We start from the raw sequence: 24,680 nt of genomic DNA, 5'->3' as shown, positions 1-24,680 counted from the left end.
ATATTATAAGTAAGAAAATGTCACTCTACTTGGATTTGAGTTCCAGACCTCTGTATCAAAAGCCAAACTACTTAACGAGTCAGCATGCCATCTTTGATATAATTTTAAATGTAAAATCCAATAATTTTGTTCTTGTAAGCAATCAAAGTATTGTCAGTGAGTTTAACAAAAACAATACTAGCATACAGCATTATTCTGGTTTGAATATAATCATACGTTTTTAACGACCCTACTTAACTATGAACAATATCAACCACTGTATTCAATTTGATCAAATGAAAGTGTACAAAATGTATTGTTTCTACAATAAAGACATGTATTGACTAGTTTTTATCATAAGAATGCAGTTTATGCTATTTAATTTTGACTATTATGTTTGAATAGGCTCAGGAAACAGACTTGAGAGCGTTTCAAATATCCCTTAGGCTTTCCATGCAATCAAGCTAAAATAAATAAGTTGAAAAAATAGGTTCAGAATTGTGTCCAATATGACGAACCAACAAATGGTGATTTTTTTTTAATTGTTGTGAAATTGAGTGGCAAAAAATATCTTAAAGTGGTAAAATTTAATAGGACAACTTTTATATACAAGTAGAAACCTAATTATAAACTCTTTTTTGTTTCTTTATTTCACCTGAATATTACTCACAAGCAAAAATTGTTTAAGAGTATTTTATGTTAAAAACATTTGTTTTTTGTTATAAAATTCAAAGCATAATGTGATTTACTCACTGTTTTAATATACTTGTAAGGATTGTTATAATTTAGTCTCGTCAAATGTTCTAGTTTTTACTATACCCTACAGAGATGAGTATACATGTTTGACAAAAAAAGTGGGTGGATGTCACTCTGTCAGTTTGTTGATCAGTCTTCTAAGTAATCGTCATATCTAAACAAGAGCTGTCACCATAGGATGACTTATGCCCCCTATAAACGCTTGATAGAAATTATGAGCTTTTTCGAAACCTAAACATAGATTTCGAAACCTAAACCCGGACCCTAAACTCAAGGTCAAGGTCACAGGGGTCAAAATTTGCGTGCGTATGGAAAGGCCTTGTCCATATACACATGCATACCAAATATGAAGGTTATATCTCAAGGGACATAGAAGTTATGAGCATTTTTCAAAACCTGAACGCAGATTTCGAAACCTTAACACGGACCTAAGTTCAAGGTCAATGTCACAGGGGTAAAAATGCGTGTGCATGTGGAAAGGCCTTGTCCATATAGACATGCATACCAAATATGAAGGTTATATCTCAAGGGACATAGAAGTAATGAGCATTTTTTGAAACCAAAACGCAGATTTGAAACCTAAACGCGACCCTAAGTTCAAGATCAATGTCACAGGGGTAAAAAAAATTGTGCGTATGGAAAGGCCTTGTCCATATGCACAAACTTGCATACCAAATATGAAGGTTATATCTCAAGGGACATAGAAGTTATGAGCATTTTTCGAAACCTAAACACAGATTTCGAAACCTAAACGCGGACCCTAAGAGAATGGTCAAGGTCACAGGGGTAAAAAAATGTGTGCGTATGGAAAGGCCTTGTCCATATACACATGCATACCAAATATGAAGGTTATATCTCAAGGGACATGGAAGTTTGGAGCATTTTTCGAAACCTAAATGCAAAGTGTGACGGAAAGACGGACAGACGGATGGACAGACAGACGGACAGACAGACAGTCCGATCACTATATGCCCCCTTTTCTTTGAAAGGGGGCATAAAAATCAATACAAATACTTATTGCGCTACTTGTATTTCACTTTCTCTTTTGCAGATTGTGGGATGTCTTGAGACAAGAAATCCAAATTCTGGCAAAATCAAAGAGGCTTATGCAGATGTTAGAAATTGTGTTGCACTATAAACAAATGGGAAATAGTAATCAATGTGAAAGTGCTCAGCAATTGGAGACAGGAGCAGGGAAGAGCAATAAAATGGAAGCTGATACGAAATTGGCAAAAGTAACAGGGGAGGTTATTCTAGGAAGTCAAAATGTCAAACAAAGGGAGGTAATTTATCCGCTGACACAGTTGTTCACCTTGGCATTCCAAGAGCTTTCATTGACAGATCAGGACTGTATAGTGAGACAGATCCATAGTTCGAGGGACATCAGAGGACTGTTTCCAGAAATAGATCGGAGGGAACTGACACACTTGTTCAACAAAATAACCTCAGATATGGATGCACAAGTAAGAATCACTGGGTAGTCAGGGTATTGAGTAAATTTTTCAAGGTAGAAATGGCATATAAATCATTCAAATACTGAACATGTTTATGATTTGACAGTATTTAAAAATTGTTAATACAGACCTGTTGGGCAAATGTTCACAGACATCTTAGACTCATTACTGGAAAATTGACATAGGCAGTAGTACAAAAACCCTATAGCTATAATAAGTAATAAGTAGTACTAATTCCCTAAGCAACTCATTTAAATAAAACCAGATACAGTGCAAGCTTCTGCTAAAGATAAAATTAAAATTAGCTGTGTTTTTAACACACAAATGAAAAGAAAATGTTTATCTTGACTAGAGTCTAAGATTTATTTGCTCTGTAATCACTTGCCATAAATTCACATTCTGACTGCATTATTCTAAGGCTCATATAAGCTACCACTATGCACACTTTTTGTGAATATATGCTTAAGTAACTTTGAGAATTAAAAAGAATCCACGTTGGCAATAAACATATTTGTTATATACTAGTAACCCGTAACAAAGTAGAGGGGCACGCTGGATTTACCACGTTTATACTAGTACCCCGTAACAAAGTAGAGGGGAACGCTGGATTAACCACTTTGGCTCTGTCTTTTGACTAAAGTCCAGTAGTCTACAGTGCACAATTTTGGCTCACAAAGTATTCCTGCACTTTTTTACATTATACACAACATACTGAAACTGACATGAAATTTTCTTTTTCATGTACAATTTTTATTATCTGATGTTGAATGATTACTCAAGTAATGAACCATAATAAACTTATATTTTTAGCTCACCTGATTGCTCAGATGAGCTTTTGTGACCGGTCTTAGTCCGTCGTACATCCGTAAACATTTGCTCGTAATAACTCTAGAGGCCACATTTCTTGTCCAATCTTCATGAAACTTGGTCAGAAGCTTTGTCCCAATAGAATCTCGGCCGAGTTCGAAACTGGGTTGTGCCGGGTAAAAACTAGGTCACAAGGCCAAAAAAAAGAAAAACCTTGTAAACACTGTAGAAGTCACATTTCAAGCCCAATCTTCATGTAACTTTGTCAAAATGTTTGTCTTAATGATATCTTGGTTGAGTTCAAAAGTGGTTTCGATCCGTTGAAAAACATGGCCACCAGTGGGCAGGGCAGTTTTCCTTATTTGGCTTTTGAGAAACCTTGTAAACACTCTAGAAGTCACAATTTTTGCCCAATCATCACGAAAGTTGATCAAAACATTGGATCAATTGATGTCTTGGACAAGTTTGAAAATGGATGAGATTGGTGAAAAAACATGGCGGCCAGTGGGCGGGGCATTTTTCTTTATATGTATATAGTGGCAGTTTTCCCTATTTGGCTATAGAGAAACCTTGTAAACACTCTAGAAGTCACGATTTTTGTCCAATCATCATGAAAGTTGGTCAAAACATTGGTTTTACTGATATCTCGGATGAGTTTGAAAATGGTCGGGATTGGTGAAGAAACATGGCCGCCAGTGCGCGGGGCATTTTTCTTTTTATGTTTTTAGTGAAAATATGTGAACACAGTAGAAGTCACATTTTTGGCCCAATTTTCATGAAATTTTCTCAGAACATTTGTTTCCTTGATACGAGAGTTGAGTTCAAAAATGGTTCCGGTCAGTTGAATAACATGGCTGCTGGGAGGGGGGCAGTTTTCTCATTATGCCCCCCCCCCCTTTCGAAGAAGAGGGGGTATATTGTTTCGGTCATGTCGGTCGGTCAGTACACCAGATGGTTTCCGGATGATAACTGAAGAGCGCTTATGCCAAGGATCATGAAACTTCATAGGTACATTGATCATGACTCGCAAATGACCCCTATTGATTTTCAGGTCACTAGGTCAAAGGTCACAATGACCCGAAATAGTAAAATGGTTTCCGGATGATTACTCAAGAACACTTATGCTTAGGATCATGAAACTTCATAGATACATTGATCATGACTCGCAGAAGACCCCTATTGATTTTCAGGTCACTAGGTCAAGGTCATGGTGACCCAAAGCAATAAAATGGTTTCAGGATGATAACTCAAGAACACTTATGCCTAGGATCATGAAACTTCATAGAAACATTGATCATGACTAGCAGATAACCCCTATTGATTTTCAGGTCACTAGGTCAAAGGTCAAGGTCAAGATGACCCGAAATAGAAAAATGGTTTCCGGATGATAGGTCAAGAACGCTTAGGCCTAGGATCATGAAACTTCATAGGTACATTGATCATAACTCGTAGATGACCCCTATAGATTTTCAGGTCACTAGGTCAAAGGTTAAGGTCACAATTACCTGAAATAGTAAAATTGTTTCCGGATGATAACTCAAGATCACTTAGGCCTAGCTCATGAAACTTCATAGGTACATTGATCATGACTCGTAGATGACCCCTATTGATTTTCAGGTCACTAGGTCAAAGGTCAAGGTCACAGTGACCCGAAATTGTAAAATGGTTTACAGATGATAACTCAAGAACGCTTATGCCTTGGATCATGAAACTTCAAAGGTACATTGATCATGACTCGAAGATGACCCCTATCGATTTTCAGGTCACTTGGTCAAAGGTCAAGGTCACGGTGACCTGAAATAGTAAAATGGTTTCTGGATGATAACTCAAGAGCGCTTATGCCTAGGATCATGAAACTTTATAGGTACAATGATCATGACTCGCAGATGACGCCTACAGATTTTCAGGTCACTAGGTCAAAGGTCAAGGTCACAGTGCCACAAAACGTATTCACACAATGGCTGTCAAGGTCACGGTGACTCAACTTAGAAAAATGGTTTCCGGATGATAACTCAAGAATGCTTACGCCTAGGATTATAAAACTTCATAGGTACATTGATCATAATTCGCAGATGAAATAATGATGAAACTTGAACAGGATGTTTGTCTGGACAATATCTAGGTCAAGTTTGACATTTGGTAAAGATTGAATGAACCGACTCCTCTCAGGTGAGCGAACTAGGACCATCTTGACCCTCTTGTTTATGATTGTTACAACTTGCAGTATATTGTGACCTTGGACATATGCTGCTCTAGTTTGGTTAAACTTTATTGATGATACCAGATCCAGTGACTACCATCAACCTATATTTTTTCTATAGCCTTATAAGACTGGTAATTTGGTAGATTGAATAAAAACGTGTTCCTTACTGTTGCCAGGTCATAAAGTCTGTGCTGTTGATGTGCCTGAAGAACCCACTAGTTGTCATGGAGACCATTGTCAGCAGTTGTGTGCAAAATGAGCGGCAGGCAAGAAGCACTGCAGCGGTATGTAACTACTTTTTGGTTAATTCCCTTCCCATCCATGGTGCAGTATGTTACTAACATTTTGTTGGTTCCATTCCCATCCATGGTGCGGTATGTAACTACTATTGTGTTGGTTCCCTTCCCATCCATGGGGCTGTATGTAACTCCCATTTTGTTGGTTCCCTGTCCAGCACTGCAGGGGTATGTAACTACTATTGTGTTGGTTCCCTTCCCATCCATGGTGCTGTATGTAACTCCCATTGGGTTGGTTCCCTATCCAGCACTGCAGCGGTATGTAACTCCCATTTTGTTGGTTCCCTTTCCAGCACTTCAGTGGCGTGTAACATCCATTTTGTTGATTCCCTGTCCAGCACTGCATTGGTATGTAACTACTATTTGGTTGGTTCCCTTCCAATCCATGGTGTGGTATGAAACTCCCATTTTGTTGGTTCCCTTTCCAGCACTGCAGCCCTATGTAACTCCAATTTTGTTGGTTCCCTGTCCAGCACTGCAGCAGTATGTAACTCCCATTTTGTTGATTTCCTATCTAGCACTGCATCGGTATGTAACTCCAATTTTGTTGGTGACCTGTCCAACCACATAACATGTATAGATATTGGTCATGAAATTATTTCTTTGGCCAATGCCCACCCTACCTCTAAAATTTGTCTATTATAAATATTTAAACTTTGTATCATTAAATCAGCTTCCCAAGGAAAAGAGTGATAAGGTAAATATATAACAATGATATTACTAAAATACTGATGAAAACAGCTACAAATCAATATTGAAGATGGCAGTTCATATTGGTTTGCAAACCCTTGTCTAAGTTGCTGATTTTGTTATGTGATCAAGAGCGCTCGAGCTTGATTCCCAATTTGTTTTGCATGGTCACCTATCTTGTTTTAATTTATATATGTTCATCTTTAAGTCAAAATATCTTAACATTACTACTACAGTAATGCACTTCAAAGTTATGCATTTATGGACAGTATACAAGGTTACACAAAGAAAACATACATTTTTCTATCAAAGCCTAAACATAGTCTAATGTGCTGTCTTGGAGAAGCTGTTGTTAAATAGTATTTTCCTGTTTTCCAAAACATTGCATCCTACAGGCCTGATAATTTTCCGGCCTGGGACGGATTTCCGGTGTTTAAATTTGCTCAGAACCGATTTTGAGATTCACGCAAATCCGTTGAGAAAATTTTGGAGGAGGGGGGGGGGGGAGGAGGGGGGGGGGAGGAGGGGGGGGGCGAGCTACCTTTTTACGACAAGGGTTCTCGGAGATACCTTGGAGAATCTGGACCGGTAGCCTGTAAATATACCGCACCGATCAATGGCCGATAAACGCTTATGACGTCATGTTAGTTTTTCAGGCTTTCAAGTAACTCGGATACATGAAGAAAATTTTACGGAAAATTTTGAATTTTGGCGAACTAAAACGAGCAGCAGCAAATTGTATCTTCAATCGCATTATTTCTTCAGGTAAGTTTGTTTAAATTAATATTATCTATGTAGCAGGAAGAGTTTTGTTTCTGTCTTAGACAGAAACAAGCATCCATGACGAATATGCCTACATTATTAAGAAATGACATGTCACGATCATTTAAAGTTTCATGATTGACTCGTGAAAGTTTGAATTGATAATGCTATTTTATTTTTGAGAGCGTGTAATATTTGAAGAAATATAATATCAAGGCATGAATGTCATGGCTGCAGTCCCATCCTCTTCCCTTTCTCTGCCTTTTCCCTGCTTTGCTGGCCATGCACTTTGATGCTGATTGGGACTGGTCCTATTAAAACCATTTGTCCAGAAATTATGAGCCCAACAGCATCAAGTGTCACCGATAAAAACACAGATTAGAAGGGGAAGTCATGCCCAATTTTTCAATTTAATGGAAACTTTTTTTTAATTTGTAATTGATCCGTGATTTTTTTTGCATCTGCTTAGCATATAGTTGCCACTGTCTGTGTATGCTCTGTAATATATGTTTACACCTCTTATTTACTTACAAGAATTTTTTTTTTTTTTTTTATTCAATATCATACATACAATGTAAACATGTATATGATCATACAACATAGTGATTGTACAAAGCAATAAAGTTCAGACATGTTATACAAGATATGCTAATATAATATATATTTTTTTAGAGAGAAAAGAAAAGAACAACAGAGGAATAGTTATGAAAAATGATAAGTTGTGTAAAGGCGGAAGAAAGCATACTGGGCTTGTGTGTTTTGTTGTATATTCACAATGGTCTTGTCAGATTGAAAAAAAAAAGTAATAATAAAAAAAATAAAAATAAAAAAAATAAAAAAAATAAACAAAACTATTTTAGAGAGATAAGCTAGCATTAGAGTGAAATGTATATAAGTGGATAAAACATTATGAGAATTTAATCCGATTCCATTTTTGTTCAAAGATTTGTAATGTGTCATTTCTGAGGGCTATTTCTTTCTCAATCTGGATTTTTAGTTTAAGACTATGGACAAAACAATTAAAATTTGGTACTTGTTTTTTGTACTTCATGTTTAAGATAAAATATTTCATCAATATAACCATAAAATTCACAATATTATTACAGTCTATTGATTTCAATGAGTTAATTCCGAAACTTACATTTAAGAAAGATAGTTTAACGTTTAGTTGATGTTGTTCAAGAAAAGATATTAATTGATTCCAAATAGGCTGGATGTGTTTGCACTCCCAGAAAAGATGTTCTATAGTTTCAATGTTTTCACTGCAGAAGTCACACAGATTTGAGTTAGATAATTTGCATTTAAAGAGATATTTATTTGTAGCTATAATTCCATGGATGTATTTATATTGAAAATTTCTCAGTGTGCTTTCAATAGTTGCTTTATATGGCATGGTAAATATGTGTTTCCAATTAAGTTCATTTTCTCCAAAAAGGACTTGCCATTTATTTTGGATTTTGGAGTTTTCTGTAGGGTTTTTAATTTGTAGTGTGTAAAATATTTTATTTGTTTTGTTTTTTCTTCCAAGTATGTTTTCTACAAATGTTGTTTGAGTACATGGTGTATTATTTGTATTGATTTCAGATTTAATATGTATGGGTATGCTTTTGATTAGTGTGTAGTATTTCAGAAAATTATTTGAAGGTATTCCGTATATGTAGCATATATTATCAAAAGAGTAGAAATCCTTAATTCTGTAGTCATATAATTGGTCGACATATTTTATGCTTCGTTCAAACCAATCTTTATAGAAAAACGTCTTATTGTTTGAAGTTATGTCTTTATTGTTCCATAAAATAGTTTTACTGCTGTTTTGGGTTTCTAGATTATGAGTGACATCACTCCATGCTGATAGAACATCAGACAGAAATATGTTTTCGTTTGCAATTTCATGTAGGATAGTATTGTTGATGTTACATTCAAAGAGTAAAGAGTCACCATATTTTTTTAGGATTTTCTGGTAGAATAGTTTCCATGTACTCGTATTGGTATTATCTAGGTATCTTTTAACCCAGCTGCATTTGATTGCATTCAAGAATGAGTCAATGTTCGTTAATTGGATACCTCCATTTTCTACAGATTGAATTAACTGAGTTCGTTTTATTTTGTCAGGCTTACCGTCCCATATGAAATTAAATATTGCTGATTTTATATCGTTTATAACATCATTTGGTGGATTTGGGAGGACTGTTAATACATAAATTAGTTTAGGAAGTGCAAACGTTTTCAATACTGTGTTTTTTCCGATTAGTGTAAGTTTACGGTGATGCCATGATTTTAAGCAGTTTTTAAAATTCTGTAATTTAGGTAGTATGTTTTTAAGAACTGTATCCTTTTCATTATTTGTGAAAGTAATTCCTAACGTTGTGGCTTCATCGGATGTCCAATGAAATTTCATTTCTTTTTTATATTGAACATTACTTTGTTTTAATTTACCTACTCGTAGCACAGTACATTTACTTTTGTTTAGTTTAAGACCCGATGTCATTCCGTAAAGGGTTAGCGATTCTATTAGGTTATGGAAAGAATCGTAATTGTCGTTTAAAAAATAAGTTGCATCGTCAGCAAATAGGGACTGTTTGATTTTTTCGTCAGGTTCTAGTGATATGCCTTTTATGTGTTTATTTGATTGGATGTGATGTGATAGGTACTCGATGCAAATAATAAATAGCGATGATGAGAGTGGACATCCTTGTCGAACCCCTCGTTCGATGTTGAAACTTTTTGAAAAGAAGCCATTGTTTATGATTAAACTGTTAATATCAGTATAGAATAGTTTGACCCATTGAATGAGACTTTCACCAAAGTTCATATTTTCTAAGCAAGAGAACATAAATGAATGATCAAGCGAATCGAATGCCTTTTCGAAGTCTGCAAAGAATATTAGACCAGGATCATTTGAATTGTTGAAATAGTTGATGCATTCTTGGATAAGACGAACGTTTTCACCAATGTAACGTCCTTTTATGAAACCAGATTGAGATTTTGAAATGATTGATGGTAATATTTTTTTTATTCTGTTTGCTATACTTTTAGTTGCAATTTTATAATCATTGTTTAGTAAACTAATTGGGCGCCAGTTCGATAAGGATTCTAAGTTTTTTCCAGGTTTTGGAATGAGTGATATTATACCTTGTTTTTGAAGCGTAGTTAGGTTTTCATTATTATATGAATAGTTTAGTGATTTAATTAAATGTGTTTTGATATCATTCCAAAATATTTTATAAAACTCAATGGTGATGCCATCAGATCCTGGACTTTTGTTATTTTGCATTTCTTTTAGTGCTAATCCACATTCATATTCATTTAGTAATCCGTCACACAATAGTTTTTCTTCTTGATTTAAAGCGTGATGTGTATTTTTAAAAAGAGTGTTATTTTCAACATTTTTTCGTTTATAGAGGGTTTCGAAAAATAAACGTTGTTCTTCTAGTATTTGAGTTCTGTTTGTTATATCTTTGCCATTGACTACTAATTTGTGTACAGTTTTTTGTTCGCTTCTACGTTTTTCAATGTTTGCGAAGTATTTTGTATTTTTTTCATTGTGTTCAACATGCTGTGCACGCGCTCTTAGTATTATTCCATTGAGATGTGTATGATAAATTTCATCTAATATTTGTTTTTTTAACGTTATTTCATTTTCAATGTCGGTGGTATCATTTGTGTTCGTTTGATGCAATTGTTTTTCAAGGGTTTCAATGGTTTTGATGGTTTCAGTTTCAAGTTTGTGTGTTTCTTTTTGTTTAAATGATGTGTATCTAATTGTTGTGTTGCGTATATTTCCTTTAATTACTTCCCATAAGGTATTTGGGTTTGCATCTTTATTATTTTGAACTGTATTTAATATTTCCTGTTTTATTTGTGTTTGATATTGTGTATCTAATAAGATGTTGTTGTTAATTTTAAAGTATCCTGGGCCTCTTTCAGGTTGTATATTATGTAGTTTAAGTTCAACTAGAGAGTGGTCAGTCATAAATCCTGGTTTTATGTTACATGTGTCAATAATGTTGCAAAGAGACTCAGATATTAAAAAATAGTCTAATCTACAAAATATTGTTGGTTTTGTGTTTGAGTGCCAGGTGAATTTTCTTTCGTTTGGTTATATTGTACGCCAGATGTCTATCATATTGTAGTTTTCAATTATGTTATTTAAAATGTTTCTATTTTTAGGATGAGTATAAAGGTTGCCTTTCTTTTTATCTAATAATGGGTTAAGAACAGTATTGAAATCACCACCGACTATGATGTTTTTATCTTGATTATTATTTATAAAGGATTGTAGTGTTTCGTAAAAAGTGGAATCATCTATGTTAGGGCCGTAAACGTTGATTAATGTTAATTGTGTTTCGTGTATTTTGATATCTATACTCGCTTGTCTGCCAATTATTATTTCGTTAAAATTATCGACTGTGATCCCAATATTATTTTTTATCAAAAAGGCCACGCCTTGTTTATTAGAATGTTGACCACTAAGATAGATGTCTCCGTCCCATTCATCTTTTAAGGTTTGTCTTAAAGTATGTGTCAAGTGACTTTCTTGTAATAGGATTATACTATATTTTTTTTCGTCTAACCATTTGAAGATTTTTATGCGTTTGTCTTTATTATTTAGCCCTTTTACATTTAAAGTACATATCTTAATCATTTAAAGAAGTGGAGGGTGATGTAAATGATAATTTGTGTATGCTTGTCCAGTTGGTCACTATTTTAAAAAATGCCCAGTTGGTTTCTAGTATAAGACATAAGACATCATTACATACAAACGAAAAAAGAAAACAAAAAATATGGATACAAACAGCTGAATAGTCCATAAAAAAAAAGAAGCAAACAGAAATAATCACAAAAATGAGAAGAAAACAACAATAAACGATTTGTCTCCAATAGAGACCTACATAAGCGCACTTCCGTACACTGGAAATGCACAAATTATTTGAAATAGTGATCTGAGTATAAAATTATATATATAACACCGTAGATTTATGGTAACTTATAATTATAATAATATACCAATACAAAAACTACTAAATTGTGTGTGGATGGTGGTTCGGTGCGTGTGTGTGTGTGTGTTTGTGTGTGTGTGTGCGCGCGTGTTGCCGCGTGTGTTATGCGCCTGTGTTGTGTATGTTCGTTGAAAGGAGTGTGCGCGCCGGTTCAGTTATGTGTGTGAATGCGCGCGTGTGTGTGTTTGCGCGTGTGTGTGCGTGTTTGTGTATGGTTTGTATGTGCGCGGCTGCGTGTGTGCGTGCACGTATTCGTGTGTGCGTGCTCGTGTGTGTGTGTGTGTGCGGGCACGAGCGCGCGCGTATATGTATGTGTGCGTGTGCTGGTTGTGTAAAACGCGTGTGTGCGGGTGCGCGTGTGTATGTGTGTGTTTGTCTGCGGTTGAGTGCGCGCGTATGTTCATGTGTGTTTGTGAGCGTGTATGTGAGTGTATGTGTGTATACATGCATGTGTTCTGTCTTATTGTTTTGCACTGTGTGTACCTGTATCTCGTAAAAAAAACGTTGTAATAATTGATAACCTTAGGTTACAATAATGACTATAACATGACTATTACAATGACAAAATATGCATTCTTATACAAACATTTTGTGCTATTATTTGTCAAGAGGTTCACGACAGTTAAAAAGAACCTATGCACCTACTGTATTTGAAAATCATCTATTGATTATATATGTATATCTTCATTTATTGTTAAACACAATTAATGCAATCAGTACACGTTTTAATAAACTGTTGTCAACAAAACGTTTAACAAATATCAACATTACACGATATGTGATAAGATCAAAGACATATACACGAAAACATTCGTATGTCCGTCGCATTGTCGATCTGAAATATACGAAAAACGAAACCTACTTAGATCGACTGACGGACATTCCCACGTTTTTGTTTGATAAGCAAACGTTTTATAAGCATTTTGTACTTATAAAATGTAACTCCAGTATTTTCATTTTTACTGTATCTGGCCTACAGTTAATCTAGTTCCGAAAACAAAATGAACTAGAGATACCACCAGATGTGTTTTTACTCATATAACAAAATTATGAGCGTCTTACTCTCAATAAATATTTTAATTTTTATTAACAAAAATGATTACAAAAATGTGTTGCCCTGTTTGGAAAGAGGTTAATTGACAACATAAAGATGTGGAGTTGTAGAGCAAATACAATATACTGAAAATTACACAAATTATATAAAACACATATTTTCTGTATTTTATATAACACATATATTCTACGCACCGCATGCTATGTACATAAATATAGGAATAGATACATATCCTCCTGACACAGCTCACGAGCGACATAAAAAAGCGCTTTTCCATACACTGGAAATACACAAAATAAAAAGTTTATATATAGCTCCGTAGATTGTATGTAACTTATAATAGTAGTAATGTAACAGTAAGAACTACAGAATTGTGTGGGGTGGTTCGGCGCGCGCATGTTGCGCGAGTATGTAGTGTGCGTGTGTTGTGCATGTACGTGTAAGGGTGTGTGTGCGCGGGTTCGTGCATGTGTGTGTATGCGCATGTGTGTGAATGTATGTGCGTGTGTGTGCGCGTGTGTGTATGTGTGCGTGTGTACGTGCGTGCGTGTGCGCGAGCGTGCATGCGTGTGTGTGCGTGTTCGTATGCGTGTGTGTGCGTGCGCGTGTGTTTGTGTGTCTGCAGTTGAGTGCGATTTTCTGTAACACCTATTCTAAGCAACGCCCGCTACATATATAAATATAGATATAGGTTAATATCTTTAAATATGCCACAGTTCATGCAAACATAAATACAAGTAAACAATGCAGACAATAATTATGTATATGATAAGAGAAAGTTAATTTTTTATAGATATAGATGAATACCATTATATCTTTTCAATGAGCTCGGTCAATGAACTCGGTCAGTGAATTCGGTCTATGGACAACAATGAACATAAACAACACAACACTGAGCTGGGACAAATGACAACACTGTCGCACAGTATTCTAAAGAAAACTATTTAAGCCACACATTTGTTCAGGACACTATAATTTCTCGATTGAACATTCAATAAATTTACACAAAAACTGGTATGGAAATCTCTATACAAACACATTTTCCTAGAAACTGATATTTTAGTCAATAAGAATACAGTGAATGAAGAATGTCATTCAATATTTAAACAGAACAGGCATTTAAAAACAACAACAAAAAACGGTTATGAATCAATGAAAAATGATATTTAAGTCAATAAGAATACAGTGAATGAAGAATGTCATTCAATATTTAAACAAAATACGCATTTAAAAACAACAATAAAAAACCGATTATGAATCAATGAAAACCTTGCAGTAACGGACCAAATGTTGGATACCGTTTGAATGATGCAAAAAGCACATTTTTTTTTAAACCAGAAAAAGGCAAAATGTCAGAATTTCTTAACACTAAATGGAAATTACTTCCTGGTCGCAAAGTTATATTGCAAATCCGAATTAGGATACAGATGTAGATATACTGGCCATAGAGGTATATTAAACAATGTAAAATATACTTCAACAAGTACATTTTATTTGAAATATTCTGTATATACATCGATTTTAGCGATCTAGAGGGAACTTGTTTTGTTTGGTTTGTTTACCTGACGAGTACTATGCCGTCCCGAACGAACGACAACTCTTGGTCAGTGTGAAAAGGTTACAACATACCAATATATACAAAAAAAACTTTCACATTGAAAAATGATGCTATATTGTGTATTACACACAGAATTATGAATAACTGTTGATACTTGATTATGCATGAAGTTTTTGTATATTCTCGTGGTGGTTCCGTATGTTGTTATGCGTGTTTTACATAATGCGTGTCCTAATTGACGCTTTTGCGCGCATGTGCGCAAAGGCGGCTGTTAAGTGTGCGCGTGTGAGAGTGAGTTTGCGTGTAAGTGTGAGTGTGCGACTGCGTGCGCGTACGTACGTAAGTGCGTGTGTTTGTGTACGTGCGTGCGTGTCTGGGAGTTCATGCGTGCGGTTGTCCGTGAGTCTGTGTGTATGTGTTTACAAGAATTTTAGTGGATATTTTATTCTTCTATAAATGTCTAGAAACAAATTTGTATTTATTTGAAACTTTATTTTAAAGAAATTAGTGGATATTTTATTTCTTAAAAAAATATCTGACTTTTAAGCAGACAATTCTAAACTTTTTAAATTACCACATCTGATGTTATAATATCATTCATAATAGTTTTATGTATATTTGCCTTATTAAAAGCATCGGGCCAATCAGCAGTGAAGTATTTTGCCAGAGCAGATGTACTGTATAGTCCAGTCCAGGCTAAAATGGTGCAGAACATTACAAACGCCAGTGGAGAATACCGTCACATTATTCAGAGGAAGAAACAGGAGAAAGACCAGGTCAGCAAAGAACTGACCATTAACACACAAAATCCACCCTCCAAAAGAACAGCCATGGATATGATCAGCCACCTAGCTAAAAGACAGAGGCAAGACCATGTTGAAAAACTTGACAGTGTACAGACTGGTGGGAACAAGGAATGAACATCAGAAAAAGCCATTTGATATAAACAAATAGAAAAATTAAGTAATCTAACTCATTTTTCAAAGGCATCATATGATTTCAAGATTCAATTAGTTTACCATTGGTTTGAGATTGATGCCATCAATGTATAAAGTGTACATCACCTTAGTTAGTTAGTTACAAGTTTATCAAGTGTTTGAACAATTGTTAAATATTGAAATAATTAGATGTTCCTTTATTCTTTATCTAGTCATTTATTGATAACGCAAGTGTTGGAAGTGTTCAGCCTCTGGACTAGTCATTCATTTAATTAGATCAATGTGCTATCGATGTTGTTATCTTGTGTACATAACCTAAGGACAAAATGTATGTTACAAGTTTATCAATTGTTTTAACTGTTGTTGTTTTGTATTGAAATACTCAAATGTTCCTTGTCTTCTTGTTAACAACTGAAAGTCATTTCTTGATATCACAAGCGTTCATCTCTTTTGACTAGTGTTGCTTTGAATTACAACTATGTGCAATCAATGAATGCAGTGTACATAACCCTTGTACATTTCAAAAAAAGTCAATGGGTTTAACTATTTCGTTTTGTTTTGAAAGAGCATTCATAGTCATATATTGAAATAATGAGCCTTCAGCTCTTTTAACTAGTCATGCATTGAATTGCACTCATTATGTAGCTCTGCTTCAACTCTTAACTAGGTAGTCAAATTATAAGTAAACATTGTGCAGCTATATTTCAACAAATGAAACTGTTTTAACTAGACATATATTGAATTATATGTGTCATTGTGTATCTAAACTTGTTATGCTGTTGGTTTGAAATATACTTGAATAACTTGACAATGTGTTACTTGTATGACTTAATTATGATAGTTTAGTTTTTTTGGGTGCAAGGAACATGAATGTTTATAAAATTTAGATTAAGTACATTGTCTTAAAACAAATCATTTTTTGATCAGAAGTAAATGATTTCTGTTTATTTTAATGAGAGAATGATACTGAATTTATTTTTATCAGAAACAGAGCCCCCAACACCCAAAAGCAGTTATGTGCCAGAGATGTAAGATATGTGTCAGACAGCATTGATTTTCAGTATAAAATAGATTAATCATTCAGAGTCTAAAGGCTTTCTGAGAGCCTGACAAATAGGTTTTAGAATGCTAAAAAATCATTTTCGTCCGGGGGGCTTCGCCCCCCTTGCCCCCCTACCAGGGCGTTGCCCCTGGACCCCCTTGGGGACCTATGCGGCCCCCAAACCCCCAGCCAAAGTTTTTCAGGCCTGGCCTTCAGCCCTTAATATCAGGCCTGATCCTATTTTTATGATTTTTTTTCTTTCTTAAGATAGACTAAAGCCTTGCGGAAGACATTATTGTGTTACAAACTTCACTTTTGTCTGTGTGTAAATGTAAAATGGTAGAACTTTACATTGTTTCCAGGTTCTTGGATACTTAAAGCAGACGTGCTCACTAACCAGTCCAGACTGGCCTGAAAGGCAGCTCCTCACACATGTCCTGTCCTCATGGCTGACATCAGAGCAACTGTCAGACAAGCAGACCAAGTGTTTCCTCATATTTCTTAGAGAAATGCTTCAGGTATGCATAGGTTATTTTTGTATTTTGTATTGATAAAAAATGTATGCATTTGTTCGTTTATAAAAAATGTAAATTAATTAGTGCATAACACAGGGAATTCAAGTAGCTTTATTTTATCTTTAATAAAATAATTCACTTACATTAAAACGCAAAAAAACACTTCGATTTAGTCCCCCTACCAGTGAAACCAGAGGAGGTGTAAGGTTCACCCTTGGTCTGTCTGTCCACATGTTTTTCTGTCTGTTTCTCAGAATTGTAATCCTGCAATAAATCACTTATGCTAAGTTTATTTGTGTAGATAGACAAATACTAATGGGGAATGTGTAGTTTGTTTCATTTTGTTCGGTCAGACAAAAATTGTGGTTGCTATGATCTTAGAAATAAGTGAACACTGAAAAAAGTGATGGATCCTGCAATGAATAAACAAGTACTTGAGATTAGTTGATACAACTTGGCATGTCATTTGAGGAATATGACATTCAGGACTCTCACATCACCTTAACCCTTTCAGTGCGGGAACCGAATTTTAAAGGCCTTTGCAAACAGTTTGGATCCAGATGAGACGCCACAGAACGTGGCGTCTCATCAGTATCCAAACTGTTTGCTATTCTGATAGTATTCTTTCAAAAAAATCGAAGAAAATGCTAATTTTAGAAATTCAGCAGACAACATTTTAGCAGAAGACAAATTTCCCAGCATGCAAAGGGCTAAGTTTATTCACATGGGCTGATAAATAAATACTGACATGGCTTTGATCAGGGGCATCTATGTTTATTTAAGACAACATCTTGTTCATTTCTATAACTTTAATTGGGATAATTGCTACCTAGCACAACATGCATCTCCGGGGAATATTTGTCACTACCGTAACCATTCTCTGGTGTAGGTTAATATTGTCTTTGCTGAAAATAGTTTGAAACAAAGCTGTCCCTTCTGATTTTTAAAACTCTTTTTATTCTTTTGTTTTAGGTGGAGAATGTAATTGATGTAGAAGGCTTCCTTCAGTTTGTTATTTTGCCTCGTCTCAGTACAGACCATCTTCAAACCACTGCACCCACAAAGGTTGCCATGACATTAAAAATGTCCTTGACATTATTTCTTGCCATTCTGCAGTCCAAATGTATGGCAGGTTTTGATTGGTTGAACTCTGTTGCTGAACCAATTGTTTTGCTCGTTACATTGGCTGGCTTGCTGAATGAGTGCTTAGTCCTATGGACCCACAATCCATCTCTGGAAAGTGACCACACTGACCTTGACACAGAAAATGTTGAAACAGAAATGACTCTTTCAAAATTGGCAGTAAAGGAATTGACCATAGCGTGTTTGAAGCAACTGCAAACTTCTTGGAAAGGGATGGACGATGATATTTTCATGAATGGTAACGTCAATGAATTAAAACAAACTAGCCATATTTACTGGTAATGTTGTTGTTAGCTCACCTCATTGCTCAGGTGAGCTTTTGTGACGGGTCTTTGTCCGTCGTCCATCCATCCATCCGTACGTCCACATTTGTTCGTAAACACTCTAGAGGCCACATTTATTGTCCGATCTTCATGAAACTTAGTCAGAAGATTTGTCTCAATAATATCTCGATCGAGTTCGAAACTGGGTCATGCTGGGTTAAAAACTAGGTCACTAGGTTAAAAAAAAAGAAAAACCTTGTAAACACTGTAGAAGTCACATTTCATGCCCAGATCGGTGAATAAACATGGCCGCCAGTGGGGGGGGCATTTTTCTCTTATAAGTGAAAACATGTGAAGTCACATTTTTGGCCCAATTTTCATGAAATTTGGTCAAAATGTTTGCCTTAATGTTATGTTGGCTGAGTTCAAAAGTGGTTCCGGTGCGTTGAAAAACATGGCCACCAGTAGGCGGTGCAGTTTTCCTTATTTGGCTATAGAGAAACCTTTAAAACACTCTAGAAGTAAAAAATTTTGCCCAATCATCATGAAAAAATGGTCAAAACATTGGTTTTATTGATATCTCAGACGAGATTGAAAATGGTCCAGATCGGTGAAAAAACATGGCCGCCAGTGGGCGGGGCATTTTTCTCTATATGTATATAGTGAAAACATGTGAACACTCTAGAAGTCACATTTTTGGCCCAATTTTCATGAAATTCGGTCAGAACATTTGTTTCCTTGATACAAAAGTTGAGTTTGAAAATGGTCCCGATCAGTCAAAAAACATGGCCGCAAGGGGGGTGGGGCAGTGTTCCTTATGTTGCTAGAGAGAAACCTTGTGATCGAACACTGTAGAAGTCACATTTTTTGCCTAATCATCTTGAAACTTAGTCAATATATTGGTTTTATTGATTTCTCAGACAATTTGAAAAATGGCTCAGATCGGTAAAACACTTTAGCTCACCTGAATGCTCAGGTGAGGTTTTAGGATTGGTCCTTGTCCGCTGTCCGTCCGTCCACATTTGGCTTGTAAACACTCTAGCATTCACATTTCTCAAGCATTCTTTATCAAAGTTGCTGAAAGATCTCAGTCAAGTTGGATAATTAGCAAAATCACATAATAAATGCCATAATTATTGACCTTAGATTGTCCAAATTTTCACTATATTATACAAAATCCTTGTAAACACTCTAGAGGTTACAATTTTGTTTCAGATTTTATGAATCTTGGTCATATTTATTTTTGTAAGCAAAGTTTGATGTTTGGTTAGGGGGGTACTTTCTAGCACATATATAAAATTATAATTGTGGCAGTATCACCAAAGCTCTTTGAAATCTATTTGATGCGAAACTGATAGCATTTAATTGGAAAAAAACAACTTGCAAAAACACAAAACTTGTACACATTCTTGGTTAACACTGTTCCTATTTTACCAACATTTCTCTGACTGACAGATGCATGTGGAAGCTGGCTAATTGATGCCCTGCACAATCACCATTGGACGGTGCAGGTCCTGCTAGCTGAGGTGTTGGAAACTGTTGGCTTAAGTAAGGTAATATACCAGGAAATCTCCTTGCAAAGTTGACATTATTCAATTATAGGTATCAAGGTATCCCATTTCTTAATACAATATCTAAATACTGATTGTATCTCGATATTATTGAACAATATCATGCTTAGATAACCAAGAAAAAACCTTTGTTTACTGTTGCCCCTCTTAGACTGTGTATTTTGGGACAATATGTTATGAATAGTATTCAGTGATTCAAGGATGTCTGCTACAGGCATAAAAACAAGGTGGAAGTGAGTTTCTGAATAAGCTGTACAAATAATTGAGATGACAAAGACAACTGCTATCTTCTTGTCAGTCAACATTATGTACATTACATATACTTCTTTTTATGCTCCCCGAAAAAATTTCGGCGGAGCATATAGTTGCCAGTTTGTCCTTCCTTCCTTACTTACTTACTTCCTTACTTCCGTCACACTTTTGCTACCGTTTCTCATAGCGCCTTCAATACTTAACCAATCGCTTTCATATTTGGCATGAAGTTACCTTGCATGGACCTCTACCTTTTGATGAGGTTTGAGGTCACTGGGGTCAAGATCACCGATGCTAATAATAGACTCCCTTCCGTCACACTTTTGCTACCGTTTCTCATAGGGTCTTCAATACTTAACCAATCGCTTTTATATTTGGCATGTAGGTACCTTGCATGGACCTCTACGTTTTGATGAGGTTTGAGGTCACTGGGGTCAAGGTCAAGGTCACCATTGCTAATAATAGACTTCCTTCCGTCACATTTTTGCTTCCGTTTCTCATAGCGCCTTTAATACTTAACCAATCGCTTTCATATTTGGCATGAAGTTACCTTGCATGGACCTCTACCTTTTGAATAGGTTTGAGGTCACTGGGGTCAAGGTCACCGATGCTAATAATAGACTTCCTTCCGTCACACTTTTGCTACCGTTTCTCATATTGCCTTCAATACTTTACCAATTGCTTTCATACTTGAGATGTAGGTACCTTGCATGGACCTCTACCTTTTGATGAGGTTTGAGCTAACAGGGGTCAAGGTCAAGGTCACTGATGCTAATGATAGACTTCCTTCCGTCACACTTTTGCTACCGTTTCTCATAGCGCCATCAATACTTTACCAATCGCTTTCATATTTGGCATGTAGGTACCTTGCATGGACCTCTACCTTTTGATGAGGTTTGAGGTCACAGGGGTCAAGGTCACGGAGGCTAATAATAGACTTCCTTCCGTCACACTTTTGCTACCGTTTCTCATAGCGCCTTCAATACTTTACCAATCGCTGTCATATTTGGCATGTAGGTACCTTGCATGGACCTCTACCTTTTGATGAGGTTTGAGGTCACTGGGTCAAGGTTACCATGGCTAATAATAGATTTTTTAGGTGTTTATTAACACATACATTGACAAAGCGCATCATCGGGGAGCATCCATCAGTTTCACTGATATTCTTGTGTGCACATATTGTAGTATACTACAAAATGGAGTTTTTAAAATAAATTAAGATGCCCGAAAAACTGGATCACTTGGCTTGATCAACAATATTGTTATGTTGGGGACATTGGCATATTATGTCGCATTTCTCTGTTAATTTTTCATTAAACAACAAATGGGGGAAACATGCTACTTTGATTGACTGACTGTGAAATATTGCTGTTTTTGCATTTCAAAACTAGTATATTATGATGATCACTGACCTAAATGTACACAAAGAGAAAGAAATGTAAATACAGCAAGACATGAATAAATTAAAGAAGCACGTCCTAAGAAGAGCATATTAAATTACAGTTCTTCATTTCAGTTGCACAATAGTATTCAAGAATTATTATAAAATTTGCAACATCGTTCTTAATGGGCCGGTAAAAAACGCTTCATTATTTTGATGTTTAGCTATCTACTTCACTGTCTTTGGTCCATGTGCTTTAATTTCTATGCATGCATGTCGATCAAATCATTATTTATTTTAAAGAAATATTAATAAAAATAATTTTTTGAATTTATGGTTTTTAAGATTAACCATATTTTCAGTTTGCTGAGCAATGGAAGATGACACTGGTTAATTCCCAATTGTCCCTGTTGGACTGCTGCCAAATGGCTGCCATGAGCAACACATTCTCTGATGCCTTGCCAGTTCCAAGACAGATGGACTATGAGACCTGGCTGGAAACATTAGTACTGGTAGGACAGAGTGGTTTTTCATCATTTTGTGGTTCCAAAATTCAGCCTTATTTCTCAAGTGAAAGTGTTGTTTTTATGCCCCCGGATCGAATGATCGGGGGTATATTGTTTTTGGCCTGTCTGTCTGTCTGTAATTGTATGTGTCACAAAAACTTTAACCTTGGTCATAACTTTTGCAATATTGACGATAGCAACTTGATATTTGGCATTCATGTGTATCTCATGGAGCTGCACATTTTGAGTGGTGAAAGGTCAAGGTCATCCTTCAAGGTCAAAGGTAAAAATTTTAAATATTTAATATGGTAAAGTTTTGCAATAACTTTTGAAATATTGAACATAGCAACTTGATATTTGGCATGCATGTGTATCTCATGGAGCTGCACATTTTTAGTGGTGAAAGTTCAAGGTTAAGGTCATCCTTCAAGGTCAAAGATCAAAACAAAATTCAAAGCGGCACATAAGGGACATTGTGTTTCTGACAAACACATCTCTTGTTTTGAACCAGGTTTTCTGAATGAAAAAAAATGGTTATTAGTGAATGTCGGCGGGCTGATTTGCTGGTGGGCGGGCAGGGGCAGGTGAAACTAGCTTGTTCGGGCCATAACTATGTCGTTCATTGTGAGATTTTAAAATCATTTGGCCCATTTGTTCACCATCATTGGAAAGTGTGTTGTGCGAAAGAATTACGTCGATATCTCCAAGGTCAAGGTCACACTTGAGTTCAAAGGTCAAAAATGGCCAAAATGAGCTTGTCCGCTCCATAACTATTTTGTTCATGGCGAGATTTTAAAATCATTTGGCACATTTGTTCACCATCATTGGACGGTATGTTGGGCAAAAGAATTACGTTGATATCTCCAAGGTCAAGGTCACACTTTGAGTTGAAGACCTGGCTTTGTGACAATTTTGTCCCTTGTCTTACTGTGTTAAACCAACAATACCCATCAAAATCTTCATGTAGAAAATAATTTTTAAATCTTCCAAACGGTGTTAGAGACTTTGTTTGTACTACCTGTATATTACTTCCAAGAAACCCAATCAGATTAATTAATGACAAGTTATGTATATTTAAATGACATAGTATATGTTTAATTAAAAGACCTATTGTATGATAATGATTTTACTAAATCCTAAAAAAAATTAAATTAACGTCTAAAAATCTGTATCACAGCTTTATATGCACTATGATTTATGCAGTTTTGTGTTTTAATAACAGACATTTGAATGCATGAACAAATGATCGGACTTTGATGTTATTTTATTGGTACAGGGTGGACAAAAGCTTAATGTCATATTGCTCCTCTCTAGTTTGTTTTCAGGGAATTATTGGCCTTTGAATAATAATTTATTTCAACACAATTAACGCATAGATTGACAAAATGCATTATCATGTAGCATCCATTAGTTTCACTGATATTCTTGTTTTCATGTCCAATTATTCACGTGTTCCTGTTTATTTGCTTTTGAACACAACTGAAAAAAGGGTTCGGATATATTAGCCCTTTTCCTCTCAGATACCCAATGTGACCCGTTGAAATCTCTTAGGAAATCAATTTAAATTAAAGAACTTTCTTAATAGATTAAAGTAAAGGCTTCATTTCCAACACTAAGATACTGATGAGCATCAAACTTCATAAAATCTGAACAGCCTGTGAGTTACTCACAGGCTGTTCTTATGCTGTTTGCAAAAGCCATTTTCACTTTGCTTCTGATGGGGAAAGGGTGATGTAATGTTTGTGACAAAGCTCTCATTTCCAGTTGCTGCCACACCTGATGCCAAGCGAGGTTCAGAATGTCTTCCTGTACCTTAGTAAGCTGATGAATGATTCCGCCGAACTCTGCTGGAGTTACCGAACCTTGTCTACCAATGTCCTCCCTTCTCTGGACTTCCAAGGTTACTTCCGCTAAATGAAGAGACCAATCTTATCAAATTAAATCAAATGTCTTCTCTTGTTCAACTATATGAAATTTAAGGATCTATTGCATTGACATATAGGTGCCCTTTATTTACAAACCTCTTAATTCTTAACATTGCAGATGTCTCTAGCTACTAGTATTTCCCTTGTTTGTATTTACCCATTACAATTATCTAAATACATGTTTTGCTAAAATGGTAATTGATTTTTCATTTTGTAAGCAGAAAACACTTGTATTTGCATACAAATTTTATTCAAATTTTGTATGCTCCCCCAAATTTGCATATTATCAGCCGGTTCTGGTCGAATGATTTTGCACAGAGTTATGGCCCTTTGGAATTTTCCATTAACTGTACATATAGTGCAATTCTTGTCCCCCCAACTACTGCACGTTTCCTTTTATCTGAATATATAGTGCAATATTGTGACCAAAAAAACCTTTGGGAGCAGCACCCGTCTCCGATGGTTTCTTTTTACTTTTGTCTTAACTGTCATTTATGGGTAATCATCATTAGAGATTGATAAAATAAACAAACGTTACAAGTTCAAAACAATTGAATACATTATACCGGTATTGTTATAGTATTT

General features: G+C 35.6%; 2 protein-coding genes across 7 annotated transcripts in view; both read left to right on the top strand.

The window, feature by feature from the left end:
- LOC127839182 (uncharacterized) overlaps positions 1-24,680 on the top strand; it is a 111,546-nt gene that overhangs the window by 84,950 nt on the left and 1,916 nt on the right. For all 6 annotated transcript variants that reach the window (XM_052367437.1, XM_052367438.1, XM_052367434.1 and 3 more), the window contains 7 exons: positions 1,787-2,198; positions 5,376-5,483; positions 16,902-17,057; positions 18,027-18,435; positions 19,916-20,013; positions 22,027-22,176; positions 23,935-24,070. In XM_052367437.1, the coding sequence (XP_052223397.1) occupies positions 1,787-2,198; positions 5,376-5,483; positions 16,902-17,057; positions 18,027-18,435; positions 19,916-20,013; positions 22,027-22,176; positions 23,935-24,070 (1,469 nt within the window). The remainder of the gene's footprint in view (positions 1-1,786; positions 2,199-5,375; positions 5,484-16,901; positions 17,058-18,026; positions 18,436-19,915; positions 20,014-22,026; positions 22,177-23,934; positions 24,071-24,680) is intronic.
- Positions 6,843-16,058, top strand: LOC127839188 (uncharacterized). Its single transcript, XM_052367449.1, has 2 exons — positions 6,843-6,950; positions 15,193-16,058. Exons 1-2 carry the CDS (start codon positions 6,863-6,865, stop codon positions 15,477-15,479), a joined length of 375 nt encoding a protein of 124 aa, XP_052223409.1. The 5' UTR covers positions 6,843-6,862; the 3' UTR covers positions 15,480-16,058.

Source organism: Dreissena polymorpha, chromosome 7 (assembly GCF_020536995.1).
Source record: "Dreissena polymorpha isolate Duluth1 chromosome 7, UMN_Dpol_1.0, whole genome shotgun sequence".
In the NCBI taxonomy this organism is placed as follows: domain Eukaryota; kingdom Metazoa; phylum Mollusca; class Bivalvia; order Myida; family Dreissenidae; genus Dreissena; species Dreissena polymorpha.
The sequence above is the reverse complement of the archived record's forward strand: the minus strand, read 5'-3'. Positions and strand labels throughout refer to the sequence as shown.